The following is an 18,519-nucleotide window of genomic DNA, read 5'->3' on the forward strand; positions in this document are numbered from 1 at the left end:
GAAGATGGAAGATTCTGAGAGCATCTGGGCCCATCTGCATCCCCTGTAAGGCCTGCACAGAGGGACTCGGGGAGGGAGAGACCTACCCGTGATGCAGTGTATCCTCAGTCAGAGACTATGCATGTGTATCTCCACACATGAGGATAAGCCACATCAAAGGTGGTTAATGTCACAAACAGTAGGAATCCACATGAGCTGTGCTGGTCTTGGCAGAGGACCTGTGGCCTCACTTTCTGTTTTTGATTTTATGTGCTGTGGGGTAGATAAATGCCCCAAAGAGCAGTGAGGGGCTGGGGAGAAACATGAGGACCTGAGTTCAATCCCTAGCAACCAAATACAAAGAAGGGAAGGTTTTGGTGAGTACACCACTGTCGACCTCTACTTGTACACACATGTACGTGTGCGCGCGCGCACACACACACACACACACACACACACACACACACACACACTTGCACCCACTCAGAGACAGTGGAGGTAAAGGGCTGCCAGGGGCACAGGGTGCCTGCTGTATTGGACTAGGTACCCCTGGTGTGCCCGGAAGCTACAAACACATCTGGCATCTGGTTGATGTGGCTGGTGACTTAGAGGGGTTGGGGAGTGACTTAACAACAGCGATGGTGCTGATTCCTGTCTTACTGCTGGTGAGAGATGTTGGGACCTTTAAATGGTGGAGCTTAGTAGGAGGTCATTAGGTCACAGGGGCACTGCCTCCAGGAAGGATTATTTCTAATAAGATTAAATTGTTTATAAAAGTTCAAGTCTGACCGACCCCTGAATGTCTGACTGTCTTGACTAGCCATGGGATCTGTCCTTTTTTCCCAGAGTCTCTGCCAGTGTAATATTAGCCTGGCAAGAGGTTCCTGCCAGTGCGGATCAGGCCCTTGAATCTCCAAAACTGTGAGCTCAATAAAAATTTTCTTTATAAAGTTGTCCAGACTCAGGCATTTTGATATAGTAACAGAAAACGAGCTCGTTCAAATAGTCTCTTAGCTAGGGCCTTACAATGTGGGTTACACAAATGTGAGACAGGATTGACCAGCTTGTGTGCTTATTCCCTTGAGATGTTAGGAAGATCATTCATGAGTTATAGGGGCTTCTGGATCTCTAGGGACTATATATATAAAATAGCTGCTCAGGAGCCTGGGTCACGACCCCTGGAGTCCAGACTAAAATTGGGACACAAAGAGTGGGTCTGTGAATGCTTCAGGGTTTTCCTACTTACCTGAGCTACACTGATTCCTTGTATGTGCCTTGTGGGAGCCCAAACCCAAACCTGGCCCTCGGAAGATGTTAAAGACAAACTACGGGGTGCATGCAGGCTTTCCCACAAAAGAGAATCATTCCCCTAGCCAGAAAGCTCCAATGCATGTAGCCTTGGTTTTTGCCACAAAGAGGCCAATATGATGGGGAAGCTAGACCGGGAGTAGAAGACACTCTCCAGGAGTAGCGAGACACTTGACTGCCTTCTGCTCATGATTGGGCACATAGCATGGGCATCATCAGGTCAGTCCTGGCCATTAGAGCTAACCTACCTGGAGGTTCACAAGAACCTGCACCCTCCAGTGTTACCATGTCTGCCAAGTACTACCAGAGTCTGGCTTGGTTCTCATGGTCACTAAAGTTGCTCACTTGGGCTTATATGGGGTGTTGGGGACAGCAGAATAGACCAGCTCCCTATGGGAAGGATGTAGAAAAATGTCTGGTAGTGAGGGTGGAAGCTGAGGTTTTGTGGGAGTTTGAGTGAGGAGTGTCCCACAATGGCTCAGGTTGGCGCTGCCGTTTGGGAGGTTTAGGTGATGGACCTTGCTGTAGGAAGTGCATCGCTGGGGGCAGGCTTTCAGATTCTATAACCTCATCCTACTTCCAGTTCACTCTCTCTGTTTTATGCTTGTGGTAAAGGATGTAAGTTCTCAGCTCCGTGTTCTGGCAGCCATGTTGTCTCTGCCAGTATGGTCTCTTAACCATGTGAAACCATAAACCAAAATAAACTGTTTTCTAAAAGCTGCTTTTGGCCATGGTGTTTTATCTCAGCAAAAAGAAAGTAAGTGATGCGGGCCTCTCTGTGTGGGCCCGGGATGGACAGACCTCTCTTCCCTGTAGAGTACCTCCGTTCCCCCCTCCCCCCCTCCAGTGGATGGTTCTAGCAACTGAAGTAGCATAACATTATGGAGAGAGAGAGTACCCTTTGGAGTGTTACATCCCAGACTGGTGACTTGTGAACTAGGTGACCATGAGCAGAGTGACATCTGTGCCCTCTGCTCTCCCATCTGTAAAATGAAACTGGTGGCCAGGAGGAGAAAGTGACCAGGTTTTCTTATTTTCTGTTGCAGCCTGTGACCTCGTGAGGCTGGCATGCAGGATGGCAGGACAGCCCAGCCACATGCCTCATGGAGGGAGCCCGAACCACCTCTGCCATGCGCTGGGGCCTGTACCCCCTCCAGACCCACAGGTAAGTCCACTCTCTTGTGTCCTAGAACACTGAGGATCCTCCGTTCGACCTATCCTACTCTAGGGAGCTGCGTAGCACGTCACACAGACATCTCGATGGATGCTTCCAGGCCTGGGGTGTGGCACTGTACTTAATTCAAAGATGTTTGGTTTCTGTTGAGGGGCAGCTCCACGTCTGCAGCTCTGTGCGAGGAGAAGAGGGACGCAGGAATGGACAGAAAGCTCTTGAGTGTCCTGGGCCACTGTTGACCTCTGCTTTAGTCGGAATTGTGTCTGGGTCTCTTCCATCTTGTGATCTAGAGATGGCCTCCCTGTGCCCAGATCATCCTGGCTTTTGATGCCTTAGAGGGCTCAGCTACCTTTGGTTCTGCTCTAAAGGTGGCTTTGAGTACCAGACACAGTGCCTTTGCACACTGTTCCCTGACCTAGAATGCCCTTCCTAGTCTCCCTCCAGACCACAAGGCCAGATACTACTCTCTGAGGAGACTTCCCACCCATGACCCATACCTGTGTGTGTTCCCTGCACCCACATGCATTCCCCCACACCCGTGCGCATGCCCCCTGTGTGGCCCTGGCCTTGGGATATTCACTCCTTCAGGGGTCATCTGTGCCTATTAGATGGAGGATGTTTCTAGCCTCGTGCACAGAGTCAGTGAAATACATCTGTATTTCAAAAGACACCCTTATGTGCAGTGGACTGCCTAGGGTGTGGCTATATGAGGCAGGCCCAGGTCAGCTCTCAGAGAACACAAAATCTCCTGGGATAGAAACATTAAAATACCCAACAGAAGGAACCCCCATGGCTCCAGAGTCCCCAGCAAAGCAAGTGAGAGGGCAGACCTCCGTAGGAAAGGGATAGGCAGTGGCCTGGAGGGTGGCAAGCTTGGTGCCTGCTCTAGATCCTTTAGGACCCTGTGGGCAGGGTCAGCTTTTTCCTGAGGCTGTAAGACATACATCAGAGGGATAGTAAAGACAGCCATAGTCCTGCTTCATGGGAGACAGTCACAGCTCTGACACCCTAGTTCTGGGTAGAAGACTAAGGGTCTGCCCATTGTGCAAATTTTAAATGGCACACACAGCTGCTCAGGGAGCCAGGTGGGTTTTGAATTTGTATTTGCTTGCCATCTTGGCTGTGTTGTGATCTATGGCATAGGGCTACGTCAGCCCAAGAGAGGGTTCTACTACAGACCCACACAAAGATGACACCTGAGCTCGTGGACAGTGGGCCCAAGTATGCAGACTGTCCCAGGACAACTATGGGGTTTGCGCTGGATGTGGTGGTCAATTTCCAGGTAGAATCTGGGGGGAGGCACAGCTCCTAAGCTGGGCCAGGACATGACGCTGATGGCTGGGGCAGCGGGGCCTGCTTAGGTAATGTAGCCATTTGTCACATTAAGTCATTCACTAACAATCGAATCCCCCTTGATTAATCTCCCAGAATTAGCCAGTTGCATTTCGAGCAATTAGGGTTAATTACAGGCTCATTTGGCAGAGGAGAGAGGCCCGTAATTATTTCTCGTGCGAGGCGAGGCGAGGCGAGGCGAGGCAAGGAGGCAGCGGTGACAGTGTCCTCGGCTGCTTGTCGCACATGTTGGAGCGGGTGATGACATAGTTAAGTGTAATTAGATGCAATCACTCAGTGTCGGCTGCTCTGGGCAGTGGCTGTCAGGCAAGGATGCCCTGGTCCCACCTGTGTACCTGGCCAGGCTTGAAAACTTGGGGTGCATGGCTGAGTATGCTATGCCAGCTCCAGGCTGGGATGGAGATGGAGACCAGCCAGGTGTATCCTAAGTCCTCTCAGTGCCTATGTCTTGACCCAATCTGGGGAGTGTGGCACAAACCTGTTCATGTCAGCATCCTGAAAAGCTTGGAATGGAGTGGAGTCGTGTCTCTTTATGGCAGGAGGCATGTGACCCAGCAAGCCATCCTTGGAACAAGGAATGAGGCTGAACCTGTTCTGAGGATGGGAACAAAGTGTCTCAGCCTCAGTTTTCTCATCTGTAGAGTAGGGATAATGCTAGCACCACTATCCTGAGACATCTGTAAAGTCTCAATTATATGATGTGCTTTAAACATCCAGCATGGGATCCAACACCATGTATGTCAAGAAAATGCCATATGTAGACCCTTTGTTCGTTCATTTTTTTTTCCTGTTTGCTTACTTTTTGGTTTTTCTTTCTTTCTTTCTTTCTTTTTTTTTTTCGAGACAGGGTTTCTCTGTATAGCCCTGGCTGTCCTGGAACTCACTTTATAGACCAGGCTGTCCGCGAACTCAGAAATCTGCCTGCCTCTGCCTCCCGAGTGCTGGGATTAAAGGCGTGTGCCACCACGCCCGGCTAGACTTTACTTTTATAATTGAAAAATTATTATGAATTGTTTCAAAGCCAAAGCTCTCAAAGTTATATTTACCCTCTCGATGCAGAAAGGTTGGGAGTTCCTAACAGTCCACCTATGGCTTTGTTAACATTTTAGTCCCAAAGCTAGTGGTTTTACAGAAACCAAGAGAGCCAGCAGCACATGGGATTCTGTCTGCTGAATTCTACCGTTGGCCTGTGAGGTCCACATTCCCTGAGACAGGCTAGGCTTTAGCTGGCGTCCCAGTGAGTGGACATATAAAATCAGGAAGGGGAAACCCTTGGAGAGCCATGCAGCTTGTATAAAAGGGGAAGGTTTCCTTGTGTGAGAAGTCCCTGCTGACATGTCTTCTGAAACCTGCTCTGGGCAAGCTGAGTTCACTTCTATTTGGAGAGAGGCATGTGCATACTCTGCAGGGGTCTGGGGGCAGCTGTCCATGGGTGTGTTTCACAGAACAAAATTTATATGCAAACCCTCTCAAAGATGTGATGGCGGATGGGTAAAGTTTAATGACCAAATACTAACGGCTATTGAAACTCAAGGAGCTGCGGAAGATGGCTCAGTCAATAGTGTACCTGCTGTGCAAGCATGACCTGAGTTCAGATTTTAGCATCCACGTAAATGCTGTACACAGTGGCATACTTCTGTAACCCAGAACCAGGAAAGAGGGAGACATGTGGGTCTCTGGGGACTAACTGACTACCCAGCCCCTCTGAATTTGATGAGCTCTGACTTCAGTGAGAGACTCTGTCTCAAAATGTGGAGAATGATTGACATGCACCCTCCTTGTGCATGAATACACACACACACACACACACACACACACACACACACCATTGAAGAATATCGGCTACTGATTGTAAATTTAGAACATGATTGTTTCAGGCCTCTCTTTGAGTACCAGCCCTTGGGACTCACAGCCTCCTGGAGCCCCCTCTATAAACTGATAAAAGGACACTGGAGGGCTTGGGGAAGAACAGAGAATGGGGTGGCTGGTTCTGCCCAGGGAATGGCCAGCAGTCAGAGACAGAATAGGGAGATTATTCATAGGCTCCAGGCATGAGGGGGGTAAAATGGGGGTGGGGGTGGGGAGCGGTGTCCACAGGGAAGCAGCAACTGTAGGAGATGGAGGTAAGGAAGGCCCTCCAGTCTTCACCTTCCAGCCTTTGCCTGGAAGTGCTCTCAGCCGTACCAGGACCGTACCAGGACCGTCCCGTGGAGTGGGGGGTGGGGGGCAGGAGGGGGCGGGTACTGCAATTTGGATGTTTAATGCCAATCATAATGTCTCTGTGCTACAAGCAATTCCTGAGTGTGCCTGTGAGCTGATGGCCCATGAAGCCTGTGGTAGGCGCCTAAGCTGGGATGATGGCAATCGGGCTGACAGTGCGGTCTCAGAGAGGGAGGAGTAGCCAGTGCTCCACTTCACAGGGAGGTGAACTGCTGTCTTGCTCCCAGGGGCAGTAAAGAAAGAAGGTCGGCTGTGGGTTTGAAATCGGCCACTCTGCTGAGCGGGGTTGGCCTTGCAAGGTGTCTGACAATGTGGACTCTTTGTAAATTGAGCCCTTTTGTGCAATGCATATTTAAAACATTTCGCTTCGTAGAAACCCAGTCTCCTGTAAGTTCCCCATACACATGATGTCAGATGTCTTTAAAGGTGAAATTCGTTTACAGGAAATGTCATGCTGATGAAGTGTGCTTTTTAAAATCATAGAAACAGTTGCCTTAAAATTAATGATGCATCACCAGTATGAGGGAGAAGAGGCCCATCCAGTGTAAAGATGATTAAAATTCAGGTCAGAAGTCTGACTTAGTCAGGCTAAATTTTTTAATGAGATTTCAGAAAATTAATTGGGCGAATGCATTTTTATCCTTCTAACGTGTAATTTTATGTTCCTGTTTAGGGAGTGAGCATAGGGGAGAAAAGGGTTTGTCAATGGCTGAGGCATAGCGTGGTTCAAACATTTTAAACTCAAATTAGCGAGGGGGTGTTGGGGGGCAGGTATTTCTGGCCTAATTTGATCTGACTTGGAAAAGAAAGCCTGGGTTTCTCTGGGTTCTCTGGGGTAGGATAAGTGGCCCACGGGAGTCATCTCCCATTATCCCTTATATGTCCTGCTTGCGCCTCAGAAAACTAGTGACATTTCTAGGAAGGATGCATTTGGAGACAGTGAACGTGGACTTAAGCTGTCTCCTCAACTCCTGCCCGCCAGGCTGCTCCTGCTGTCTGTGGTCATGCTTACAGACTGCTCCCGCCTCCTTCCTCCCCTCCTCCCTCCTCTTCTTCCTCTTCCCCTCCTCTCCTCCCTCCTTCTCTTCTTCCTCCTCCTCCTCCCCTCGCCCTTCCTCCACTTCTTCCTACTCTCCTCCTCCCTCCTCCTTTTCTTCTTCTTCCTCCTCCTCCTACTCCACACCATCCTCCCTCTGCAGCGCAGGCCTTCTCCTTGGGGCCACTGTGCTAGGAAGCAGTGGGTGTGGAATTGTTGCAGGGTCAGTAGTCTGACTCTTCATAGCCCAGGTCAACGTGCTGCCTCCTCTGCCTTTGAGGGGCAGCTGAGGGCCATCCCTTGCCAAAGGAGCCTGGAATGACTTCCCATTGAGGCATCCCTTCCTGCCCTCAATACAGCCCTAATGAACAGGTGACAGGCTCAGGGTCACTTAGATGCATGGCAAACTGGATCATGCCGAGGGTAACCTTGGTTGGGAAACAGGCCTGATGAAGTGCAACATACAGATCTAGCGTGGAGGGTAAGAAGACTCTACACCCTCCCTCTCTCCATGAGTTAAATCAGGGTCAGGACTCTGATGCTGAAGAGCCCTTGTGGATGCCCAACACTTGAGCAGAGACAGCCACAGGAGCACCCTCCCTAGCAGTTTGCTGGCAGTCTCCCACACCAGTGGCCTGGACATGCCCCCAGCGCATAGCTTCACAGGAACCCTTTTCTCTAGTTGGGATGACTGGAGTGTGACAGGAAATGCAAATCTGGGTCATCCATATGCAGATGTGACTAGAACCTCGGCCTCAGTCACCCCACAGCTACCACCTCACGGCCATTAGACTTTGGAGCCACCGATGAACTGGGCAGTGTAGCCTCCTGGTTGGGCAGACTGTCACAGGGGTCTTCAGCCCACAGCTCATCCACCCATCTTCATGAGAAGAAGGCCTCCTGGAGCCTTGGAGGAGAAGCAGAGAGTGGGAGCTGGCTCTGCTGCACCCCACCAGTCCTCACTTTCCAGCAGCGGGGCCCCACTTCGGTCTCCCTGAGGTGGCACCTATACCATGTCGGGCGTGAATAGTGCTTGGGGAAGCTTGGCCGCTGAACTGCTCGCTTGGTGGGTAGGTAGCATACCAGCCATTCCTTCAAAGTTGGCCTGGCAGACATCATCTTTCTCTGGTTTGAGTCTGCAGTCAGGGATCTCTCCAAACCATCCTCCACCGCTGCTCAAGATTTCAGAGCCAAGCCAGCCCAACATTGACCTTGCTGAGGGAAGCAGGCAGTGTAAGCATGGGCTGGCAGGAGGTTATCCACAGTCTCCTTGGGTTGAGGTTTGGTCTGTGGCTATATGTATTGTAATGCTAAGTGCGGGGCCTATAAGGCCTGGTTGCCCCAGAGATAAGAGAGTCCCAAGTAGACCCAAGGGATGCTATGTGACCTTGCTCCCAAGTTATTTCTGGTTGGTGAATAAAGATGCCTAAAGCCTATAGCTGGGCAGAATTGAGATAGGCAGGGCTTGGGGTTCCCAGGCTTGGGGTCTGAGGAGGACCTCGAGGAGGAGAGAGAAGGTGGAGAGAGGACAAGACACCATGGGGTAAGAATCTTAAAATAATGGCCATGTGGTGTGGCTGATTGAAGTTAAGAGCAGCCCAGACAAAACATGCAAGTTATATAGGGGGATTATTGGCTGGGAAATAGACATAATAGCATAGATGATAGATATCTGCCCAGCTCTAGTGCTGATTAAGGCCTATTATAAATATAAGGGTTGTGTGTCTTTTATCTGGGAACAGAATGGTCAAAGGCAGGGTAGAAAGTAGAAACCCAGGATTGAGATTAGATATTTTCAACAACATCCTTGGTCAGGTCCCTCTGTTCCATCATGGCTTCCAGTGCTGGCTCTGGAGTCTCCACAAAGTCTGGTTTCTCTGTGTCACTGTGATGGGGCCGTTGTCGGAAGAAGCTCAGATGTAAGCCGCACACCTGAAGCTTGTGTCCCTTTTCCCATGGGGAATGGCTGTCCTGGCTAACAGTGTCAGGACAATGACTGTGGTGGCAGGGGCCGGCGGGGGCCGGCGGGGGCCGGCAGGGGCCGGTGGGCCTAGAATGAGACTAGAATTGTTCTGACACTTGTCACACAGTCTGCTTGTCAGGCCTATTGTTGGGGGTGTGGAGTGATATCTCTTCTTTGCTTAGAAGGTGCTGTTGGGGTGCTGGGGTCCTAGCAATCTAGCCCTCGGCTTTTTGCCTCAGCCTAGCTGCTCACCAATGTCCCTGTCCCCTGCAGAGACACCCAAGCACCCTGTCTTTTCGATGCTCACTGGCAGACTTCCAAATTGAGAAGAAGATTGGCCGAGGACAGTTCAGTGAGGTTTACAAGGCCACCTGCCTGCTGGACAGGAAGACAGTGGCTCTGAAGAAGGTGCAGGTGAGTTCAGGGCCAAGTGGCTTCACCATGACCCTAACCTCTTAGGGGATTCAAGACAGTAGCCCCGTGGGCTGGGATTGTTCTCGTTCTCTCTCTCTCTCTCTCTCTCTCTCTCTCTCTCTCTCTCTCTCTCCCTCTCCAAGACAGGGTTTCTCTGTATAGCCCTGGCTGTCCTGCAACTCACTTTGTAGACCAGGCTGGCCTCGAACTCAGAAATCCACCTGCCTCTGCCTCCCGAGTGCTGGGATTAAAGGCGTGTGCACCACGCCCGGCGTCTCATTTTTTTTTAAATGAGAAAACGGTAGCAGTTCTCTAACTACCAATATCAGCCTTTGCCTCAAAGGGGCCAACCTGCCCTCTGTCAGCCTTCTAAATAGAGGGGAGGTCTACAGCAGCAGGGTCAGGCTGGGAAGCACACAGCATGTGTCTAGAATCCCCATTCCACCCACCCCCAGCTGCCTAAGCCCACTATTCTGCTGGTTCTCCTACAGGGTAAGTGCCTTGGGCCCAGGAGACCCTGAACAGGGTGGGTAGCTTAGCCAGGCACCCACGGGAGAGGATGGGAAGACTCTGGCTGCATAGCATCAGCATTGACCTGTGACCCTCACATTCTCTTTTTGGGGCACTGGGGCATCAGGCCCCTGCAATTGAGATACTGTTTGTTCTTGCCTTTCCAGAGACATTCTGGGCCATCATCCTTCTGTATAATGGCTGCTGTGCTCTCCCTACAAGGCTTATGCTTCAGGTTTCTGGGGAAGGAGCACTGACAATATGTCACTTATCAGACAGAGTACAGCCTCAGCAAGCCTCAGAGGCTGTGGGCCTCAGCCCCGGCTCTGTGGGCTGGATACAATGACTCTCACCACATAGGGCCATGGATACAATGACTCTCACCACTCTCACCATGGGGCCAAGTGAACCGGGCAGTATATCATAGTCTCTGGCTCATGCTGTTGCTGCGAGAGTTGGGACTCTCACATCTCTGGGTCCTTGGCAAGGAGCAGGGTGAGTAGGGGCTTGCTTGAATCCCATCCTTAGCACTGGTTTTAACTGCCCTGCTTCTGGCTTCTTCTCACCCTAGATCTTTGAGATGATGGATGCCAAAGCTAGGCAGGACTGTGTCAAGGAAATTGGTCTCCTAAAGGTGAGTGCTCCGGATCAAGCCAACCTCAGTTGACCAGCTGTGCGGGTTACTGTAGGTCAAGCATCCTGGGCCTATCAGGATAGCACGTATGAGCAGCAGGTAGGTCTGAGATAGTCCCCCCCTTCCCAGTGATCTCCATGTTGCTTTCCCCAGAGCCAGAGATAGAACTTTCTAGACTTGGTCCCCAAGCAGTAGGAGGAGAAAGTAAGAAAGCCTTGGGTCGCAGTCTCCTGATGTCTTCCTTCTAAGCTATGTGACCTTTCGCAAGTGGCTTGATGAGTAAAGGAAGCATTTGACGTGCAAGTCACCTGATTTCAGTTCTGACTCCACAAGATCATCCTCTCACACAGGTACTGTGGCATGCACACACTCACACATCACACATCACACACATACAATAATAATAATGAAGAAAAAATGTAGGGCTGGAGAGATGGCTCAACAGCTAAGAGCACTGGCTGCTCCTCCGGAGGACCTGCGTTCAATTCCCAACACCCACATGGCAGCTCACAACTGTCTGTAACTCTAGTTCCGGAGGATCTGATACCCTTAAACAGGCATACACGCAGGCAAAATGCACATAAAATAATAATGATGCACATAAAATAATAATGATGATAAGAATAAATAACCAAAAAATAGTAATGTTCTCTGACCACAACTGAAGCTGCGGTTAGCCCCCAACGACCTTCTCAAAACAACCCTAAAACAATTCAGGAGACAGAAGAGTTGGAACAGGGTGCTGGGACAGTCTAGACCTGCGGATAAGAAGGAACGAGCTGTAACTCCTCCACGCGTCATACACACGCGGCTGTGAGATGGTTTAGTCTGAAAATAAAATTAAAGACTAAAGCCAGGAACAGTTCTGTAGTTTGTAAGCCGATTTGAAGTTAAAGCTAAACCCAGTGTGATCATCTACCTATAATTCCAACACAGAGGAGAATTGCCAGTTAAAGGCTAGCCTGGCTACATAGTGAATACCAGGCCAGCCTGGGCTAAGCTATAGAATAAGATCCCCAAACAAAACACAAGCTAAGGCTGTAATTGAGAGTTTGTAGGAAACTGCAGGGACTCGTCAGTTAGAGGACACAGAGGTGTCCCTAGATACGAAGGGCATTAGCCACAAAAGAAGGCTAGAGTCATTTGTCTGTCATAGCCACCATATAAAGATGGGAATCCAAGTCACAAATAGGAGACAATACTAGCACACCTTATTACCTCATCAACAGAGGTCCTGTGCATATGTTTGCTGACAGATCAATACTGATAAATACATAATCCAGGGTGTAATGCAGTCTTTTCTGTTGAGTATTTTCAGAGTTCCAGGGTATCCAGGTCCCTACCTCCACCTTACCTCATGCCCAGTCCCACTGGCTCCTAGCATCCCTTGGGAGGTGCTGGCCTCTCCTAGCACGGGATCTTCTCACAAGCCATACCAGCTCAGATCTTTGGCCTCAGTCGTTCTCGTTCTCGTTAGACCTGAGAAAGCAGCTTTTCCTGCTGGCGCAGACTAGCTGGGCTCAAAGACTTCTGGAGCATTTAGAAAACAAGCTGTCAGTCAGACCCTGGCTGTCAGCTGTCTGAGCAGTGCCAACCCCACTGTAGCGGTATTGGGAATCCTCTCTTGCTCCCCAAGACCCAGTAGCCATGTAGGTACAGTGTCACCACCTGGGAGGGTCCTCTTCAAGATGGAGCTGACTTACCACCCTGCCTGGGTTCCACTCACTTCATGGTGGAGTCCCTGAGCGAGAGAATCAGTCAGAGGCGCTTAGGGCGGGAAGGACTCTTAGTTTCCAGGGGACTTCTGAGACTTTGAGAAAGAACAAAAGAGCAGCAGGAACAGAAGCTGGAGGGGGTGGGGGGTGGGGCAGCCCTGGAGTCATGCCACTCATCGCTGGCCACTCCCCCTTCTGGTGCAGCAACTGAACCATCCGAACATCATCAAGTATCTGGACTCGTTCATCGAAGACAACGAGCTGAACATTGTGCTGGAGTTGGCTGACGCAGGTGACCTCTCACAGATGATCAAGGTCAGGGGCCTGGGGTGGGGCAGCCTCCTCTCAGCGGGCATAGGCGGGGCCTGGGGGTGTTATGGCTCCATAGTTTGGCTTGGCTCTGACCTCAGCACCTATGTGGGGGTACCCTTGTCTTCTTTTTAGGCTTGAGGAGACACAAGGCAGAATGATGCCTAGATAGGATGATGCCAGGGTACAGGCTGTGGTACACAGAAGGGACCCTTTGGGCCAGCCACACTGCTCCAGCCCAGAGCACTTGGGGACACTTTTCTCAACAGAAGGAACAGGAACAGTCAACACCTCCAAAGGTCAGACTGTATTTCTGTTTTAGGGCTACAATTGCTGTGATGAAACACCAGGGCCCATAGCAAATTGGACAGAACAGGGCATATTTAGTTTACACTTCCACATCCCTGTTCATCACTGAAGAAAGTCAGGACAGGAACTCAAATGGGGCTGAGGCAGGAACTGGAAGCAGGAGCTGATGCAGAGGCCTTGGAGGGGTGCTGCTTACTGGCTTGCTCAGCCTGCTTTCTTGTAGCACTCAGGACCACCAACCAACACACAGTGGGCTGGGCCTTCCCATATCAATCACTAATTAGGAAGATGCCCTACAGATTTGCCTACAGCCTGATCTTACAGAGGCATTTTCTTAATTGAGGTTCCCTCCTCTCAGGTGACTCCAGTTTGTGTCAAGTTGACATGGATTGACTCCTTGTCAGCCCGACACACAAGCACATCGCTGTCAAGCCCTCAGCCTTTCTCAGTCATCCTCAAGATCATACATTAATACCTACATCATAATAGAAATCATTTTATAAACTTAAAAAAAATCCCACAGCCTTTACAAATTCAAAAACTAAAATCTGGTCTCTTTGCTGAGCAGTGGCACACACCTTTAATCCCAGCACCTGGGAAGCAGAGGCAGGGGGATTTCTGAGTTTGAGGCCAGCCTGGTCTACAGAGTGAGTTCCAGGACATCCAGGACTGCACAGAGAAACCCTGTCTCAAAAAAGCAAAAAACAAAACAAAACAAAAAATTGATCTCTTTAAAAATTCCAAGACTCTTTAAAAGTTTAAAGTCTTTTAACTGTGGGCTCCTGTGAAATAATAAACAAGTTAAATACTTCCTTAATTCAAGGGGGGGGGGGGACCAGGGCACAGTCTGAATAAGGTAAAACCAAACTCCAACTGTATAAATAACTCAGAGTCCAATGTCTGGGATCCACGCGGGATCTTCTGGGCTCCTTCAAGGGGCTTGGGTCCCTTCTCAGGCTCCACCCTCTGCAGAATACACAGCTGGTTTTCTAGGCTCTGACTGGGTCCACTCCACTGCTGCTGCTGTTCTTGCTGGTCCTCCCATGGTACAGGAACCTCAAACTGTAGTCTTCTGCTGCGTCTGGATTGCACCAGTCGCGCCTCCTGGGCTCTCTTCTTGGTGCTAAGGCTCAGACTCTCTTCATGACTCCTTCAGTTCTGGGGCTTTAGATGCTGCTCTGGCTGTACCTTCACCAATGGCCTCTCCTGTCCTCTCATAGTGCCAAGCCTCGGCTGCTCTCCATGACCCCTGCATCCCTTTGAATCTACCTTGGTGACTCTTACACTATTAAGTTCGGCTGCTAGTACAGGGTACAGCCTTGTGTGCCTCTGAACACATCTCCTGTGTGCTGATCTTCAGGAAAGACTTGCAAGGTTTTACCTCAGTGATGCCAGTCTCTTCTTAATCACTACTAAGTTCTCGGCTCTTCAGCCGACCAGCAAAGCTTTAGCTTTAGCGGTTCTGGCCCCTTGTTAATCGCCACCATTTTTTCAGCCCCTGCTAAGCAGAACCACAGATTCTTAATTCAAAATATGTAGCAGCCCCATTAAATGACATATCCTGTGGTTCCATTTCCTGTAGAAGGGGAAACTGAGGCCTAGAAATGCTGCCTTGTCTGAGAACACCCACTATAGAGGAACTGTGTTTACCAGGCCTGGCACTGGCTGGATGTCATTGTCTCCACACAGCCTACACAGCCTTTGGACAGGTGGTATCTTCATTATCCTTAGTGAGGATTCCATGCCTGCTCTGAGAGGGATTGAGCAACTTTAACCCCCTAAAACTCAGGGCCATGTCCTCTGATACTCCTAAGCTTTCTTGTCCCCATCCCAGGTCTCAGGAGTGGAACTACGATAGGTTTAGCTTCAGGGACATGGCAGCTCCATTGGGAGAGTACTGCCATCAGCCACAGCCATGCTGAAGCATTGAGCTCAGAGAGGTTTCGTGTCCAGCCAAAGGCAACACAGCCTGTAAGTGGGAAAGCCCCAACCTGTAACCTCTGATATTTGCATCTCCTTCAAGGCCCACATGTCCCTGCTTGCATCTCTAGCCCCTAAAGTGGGCCCCCATCACCTGCCTCCCCTGAACCTTGTCTGTGTGTCCTGAGTAAAGCCAGGCCATGCTCAAGCCCCACACCGAACTCCCAGCTGTATTTGGATATGGCTGACGTGGATTCTGTCTTCCCAGCAGGCACTGGGGATTGAGCAATTGTTTATCAGTTGCTCTTCAGAAATTCGGCCCCTAGGAATACGGTGTCGCTGGGAAGCGGCATTACTGAGCCGTTATCACCTGCTTTTATATTTCCGTTGACATATTAATGCATTTGCAGGGGTGTTAATCTCCACACGGATCCCTGGTGGGAACAGACGTGATACATCATGTCTCAGGCTCCATCACTAGTTTCTCCTTCACTTGCCATCCCCTCAGTACATACCCCAAGTATACATGCAGCTCTCTACCATCTCCCTACATGCCAGCCCCCACCTCAGGATGCCACCACTGCTAGTGGTGCCCCCCAGCCTTCGAGTTCTAACAGAAAGTAGACTTGACTCCAGCGTGAGGTCAGGGGGTCTTCCTGGAGGAGGTGATTCCTGAGCTGAGCTGATGGGAGTATAGAAGTGGGAAGCACCCAGAAGGCTGAGATGCACCGTGGCCCAGCACCAGATGGGGTGGTGACCATGGGGGTCATGTCTTGCTGAGTTTCAGGCTCAGGATTGGGGCCTGTGCTGAGTTCACAGCAGCTTCCTAAGACTCCCGGAGGGGGCAGAACCAATGAGCCTTGTGTTGGAAGAGGGTTGGGTAGGGATGGAGCAGGAGCAGAGACCTGGGGCCCCTCCGTACCTCCACTTGCCCTCTAGCCCACAGATCTCAGACTGTCCTGCAACCTCTCAATCTTGGAATGGAGTCGGAGGCAGACAGCACTGGGGGAGAGGAGCAGTACTAGGCAAATGCTCCCCTCCCTGAGCTCTAGTGCCTATCTTTCCCGGTGACCTTATATGAGAGAGGATTCTGGGAAGCCGCCGTAGGCTAGACCAATTCTTTCAGACTAAAAGAGACAGACTGGGTAGCCAGCCCACTAGTTTTATAGCCAGCCTCTCTGTGTGCCCTGAGCTAGCTCTGGCTCAGGGTTCAGGTGGGTCAGGCTCCACAGAGAACTGAGTTTAGGAAGTATGGAGGGTGTTCCTGCCCCACTCTTGCCCTCCATCCTTCCTAGCAGATGCTCTCTCCTTCTCCCAGCCTACAACAGCTGGCAGCACAGGTTCCTCACAGGGCTAGCCCTGCTGCACTTACAGCCAGCAGGGGAACTGGGGGCAGTGCCCTAACTGGACACACCTGGGATAGTTTAGCAGGCTTCTGCACCCAGATTATTCATACCCCGCAAGGTGCCTAGTGCCCAGTAAACTCTGCTGCCACACCCCTTCTCATTCTTCTCTAGGTATCCAGGGGAACCCAGCCTTTGCAATCCCAAGCTTGGGTCACACCACGGGGTTCCCACTGGCCTTAGAGGTCACTGGTCAGCAGGGCTTGTGTCTGGAGGGTTTGCAGCCTCCGGAGCCAGTCAACCGTGGTGCTGGCATTCTTTACAAGGCTGGTGAAGCCCAGAGCTGCCACTGTCTGAAACCCACCAGAGACTCGGTGCCTCCCTACTAAATGTCAGCTGGCACTTATAGAATATGACATTTAGAAAATCACCACTGTCGGCTGCACACGTCCCCACGTAAACACTATAATGAGGACCAAATAACATTATGGTGTAAATAACAGTCCGCCCAGCCTGGCACAGAGGCCTGGGGGTGGCCCAAAGCAGAGGTCTTCGGGGAGACCAGAAGAGCCAGCTCTCCAGCTCCTCCTATTAGGGCCTCGGGAGAGCCTCAAGGGGTTTTACTTCCAGGCCAGTAGCTTGCAGCTATCCCGGCCCTGTGTCTGGAGGTGCCCAGCTCTAGATCCCATCCTCCGTGCTTGCTCCTGATGCGTAGCCATGGGCCTGTGAGTGAACCTCTCTGGGCATGGTCCCCGTCACAGATTCTCAGCGTCATTAGATGTGATGAGCTCACAAGGCCTGACCAAGCTCCATTTTGTAGCCCTCAGGGCCTTCATGCTGCTTGCTGAGGGCCCAGCAGCGTGGTTGAGCGTGGCCTGTACACAGCAGGGCTTTCCCTCCACCTCTGTCTCCTCTCCCCTGGCTTCCTACACTGGACTAGCTGCTAGGCACTGGCCACAGTGCTGCCTCTTGCCACTAGAACCACAGCTTGGTGACGAGGTAATTGAGGTGCTAGCCATTGCCCTACACCTCAGTACAGGCCTGCTGCCCACACCCCTACACACACACACACACACACATACACACACACACACACACACACACACACACGCTGTTATCTCAACTCAGCCTCAGGATTTGTTCCTGCATTACCCTTCCAGAACCTTCTGTTCAGTCCTTTCAGTGCAGCCTAGGGAGCTGTTTCTTGGCTTTTTTTCCTTCCTTCTTTTTTCCCCCTGGGGTTGTGAATGTGGTTTACTAGGAGCCCTGGCTAATTTTAAGTCTACTTGACATAGGCTAAAGAAATCTGAGAGGAGGGAGCCTCCATTGAGAAAATGCAGCCATTAAATTCTGCTGTGGGTGGGCAAGACTGTAAGGCATTTTCTTAATTAGCAACTGATGTGTGAGGGCCCAGCCTATTGTGGGTGGTGCCATCCCTAGGCCGGTGGTCCTGGGTTCTATAAGAAAGCAGGATGAGCAAGCCAGTAAGCATCACCCCTCCATGGCTTCTGCATCAGCTTGTGCACCCAGGTTCCTACCCTGACTGCCTTCCGTGACAGACTGATATGGAAGTAGTCGATAAAATAAACACTTTCCTCCTAAAGTTGCTTTGGTGTTTCATCACAGCAGTGGAAGCCCTGACTAGGACAGTAGGCAAGGAGGTAGATGAGTGCCCACTGAAACCAACGGTCTATTTGACGAAGTTAAGTCCATCTCCTCAAGGGTTATTAGACCTTTAGCAATCACATGACACTGAGACTTGACGACTGAGGACATGGGGACAACAATGACTATCTATCTCTCAGGCCTGGTTCTCCTCCCACGCCAGACTCGGACTGATGCTGAGAGTCCTTAGTCTCCCCAGGCCCCTATGAGCAGATCCCTGAGAATCTCTCCCTTGGGCTTCCCTCTGGCCAGGCTCTGACCTCATGGTGCAGTTCATCTGGGGCCCCCTGAGCTCTGCTGGGCTGAGGAGAGGTGCTGACACAACATCTCGGTCCCCTCATTGTTTGCTCGGCCTTTGCTGGTATGATCACCCTTGCTGGAAATATGCTCACCCAGGTCTGTCTGTCTGTCTGTCTGTCACCCCACAGTACTTCAAGAAGCAGAAGCGGCTTATCCCTGAGAGGACCGTGTGGAAGTACTTCGTGCAGCTGTGCAGTGCTGTGGAGCACATGCACTCCCGGCGTGTGATGCACCGAGGTGTGTGCTCTTCCCTGTGTGGCCCGGGACTCCAGCTGTGAGCCTTCGAGCACCCCAGGAGTTGCGCAGAGAATGAGGCCATTGAGTGTTTCCCCGTGTAGGGTATCCAGTAACTGCACTCACATCTGTT

The 18,519-nt window shown here is 51.0% G+C and overlaps 1 protein-coding gene across 3 annotated transcripts in view; it reads left to right on the forward strand.

Moving 5' to 3' along the window:
• Positions 1–18,519, forward strand: part of Nek6 (NIMA related kinase 6) — a 71,578-nt gene that overhangs the window by 35,812 nt on the left and 17,247 nt on the right. For all 3 annotated transcript variants that reach the window (XM_021192081.2, XM_021192078.1, XM_029536444.1), the window contains exons 2-6: positions 2,334–2,452; positions 9,307–9,447; positions 10,529–10,591; positions 12,511–12,621; positions 18,281–18,389. In XM_021192081.2, coding sequence (XP_021047740.1) covers positions 2,363–2,452; positions 9,307–9,447; positions 10,529–10,591; positions 12,511–12,621; positions 18,281–18,389 — 514 coding nt within the window. In that variant the 5' untranslated portion in view covers positions 2,334–2,362. The remainder of the gene's footprint in view (positions 1–2,333; positions 2,453–9,306; positions 9,448–10,528; positions 10,592–12,510; positions 12,622–18,280; positions 18,390–18,519) is intronic.

The sequence above is a fragment of the Mus pahari genome, chromosome 3, assembly GCF_900095145.1.
Source record: "Mus pahari chromosome 3, PAHARI_EIJ_v1.1, whole genome shotgun sequence".
NCBI classification, from domain to species: domain Eukaryota; kingdom Metazoa; phylum Chordata; class Mammalia; order Rodentia; family Muridae; genus Mus; species Mus pahari.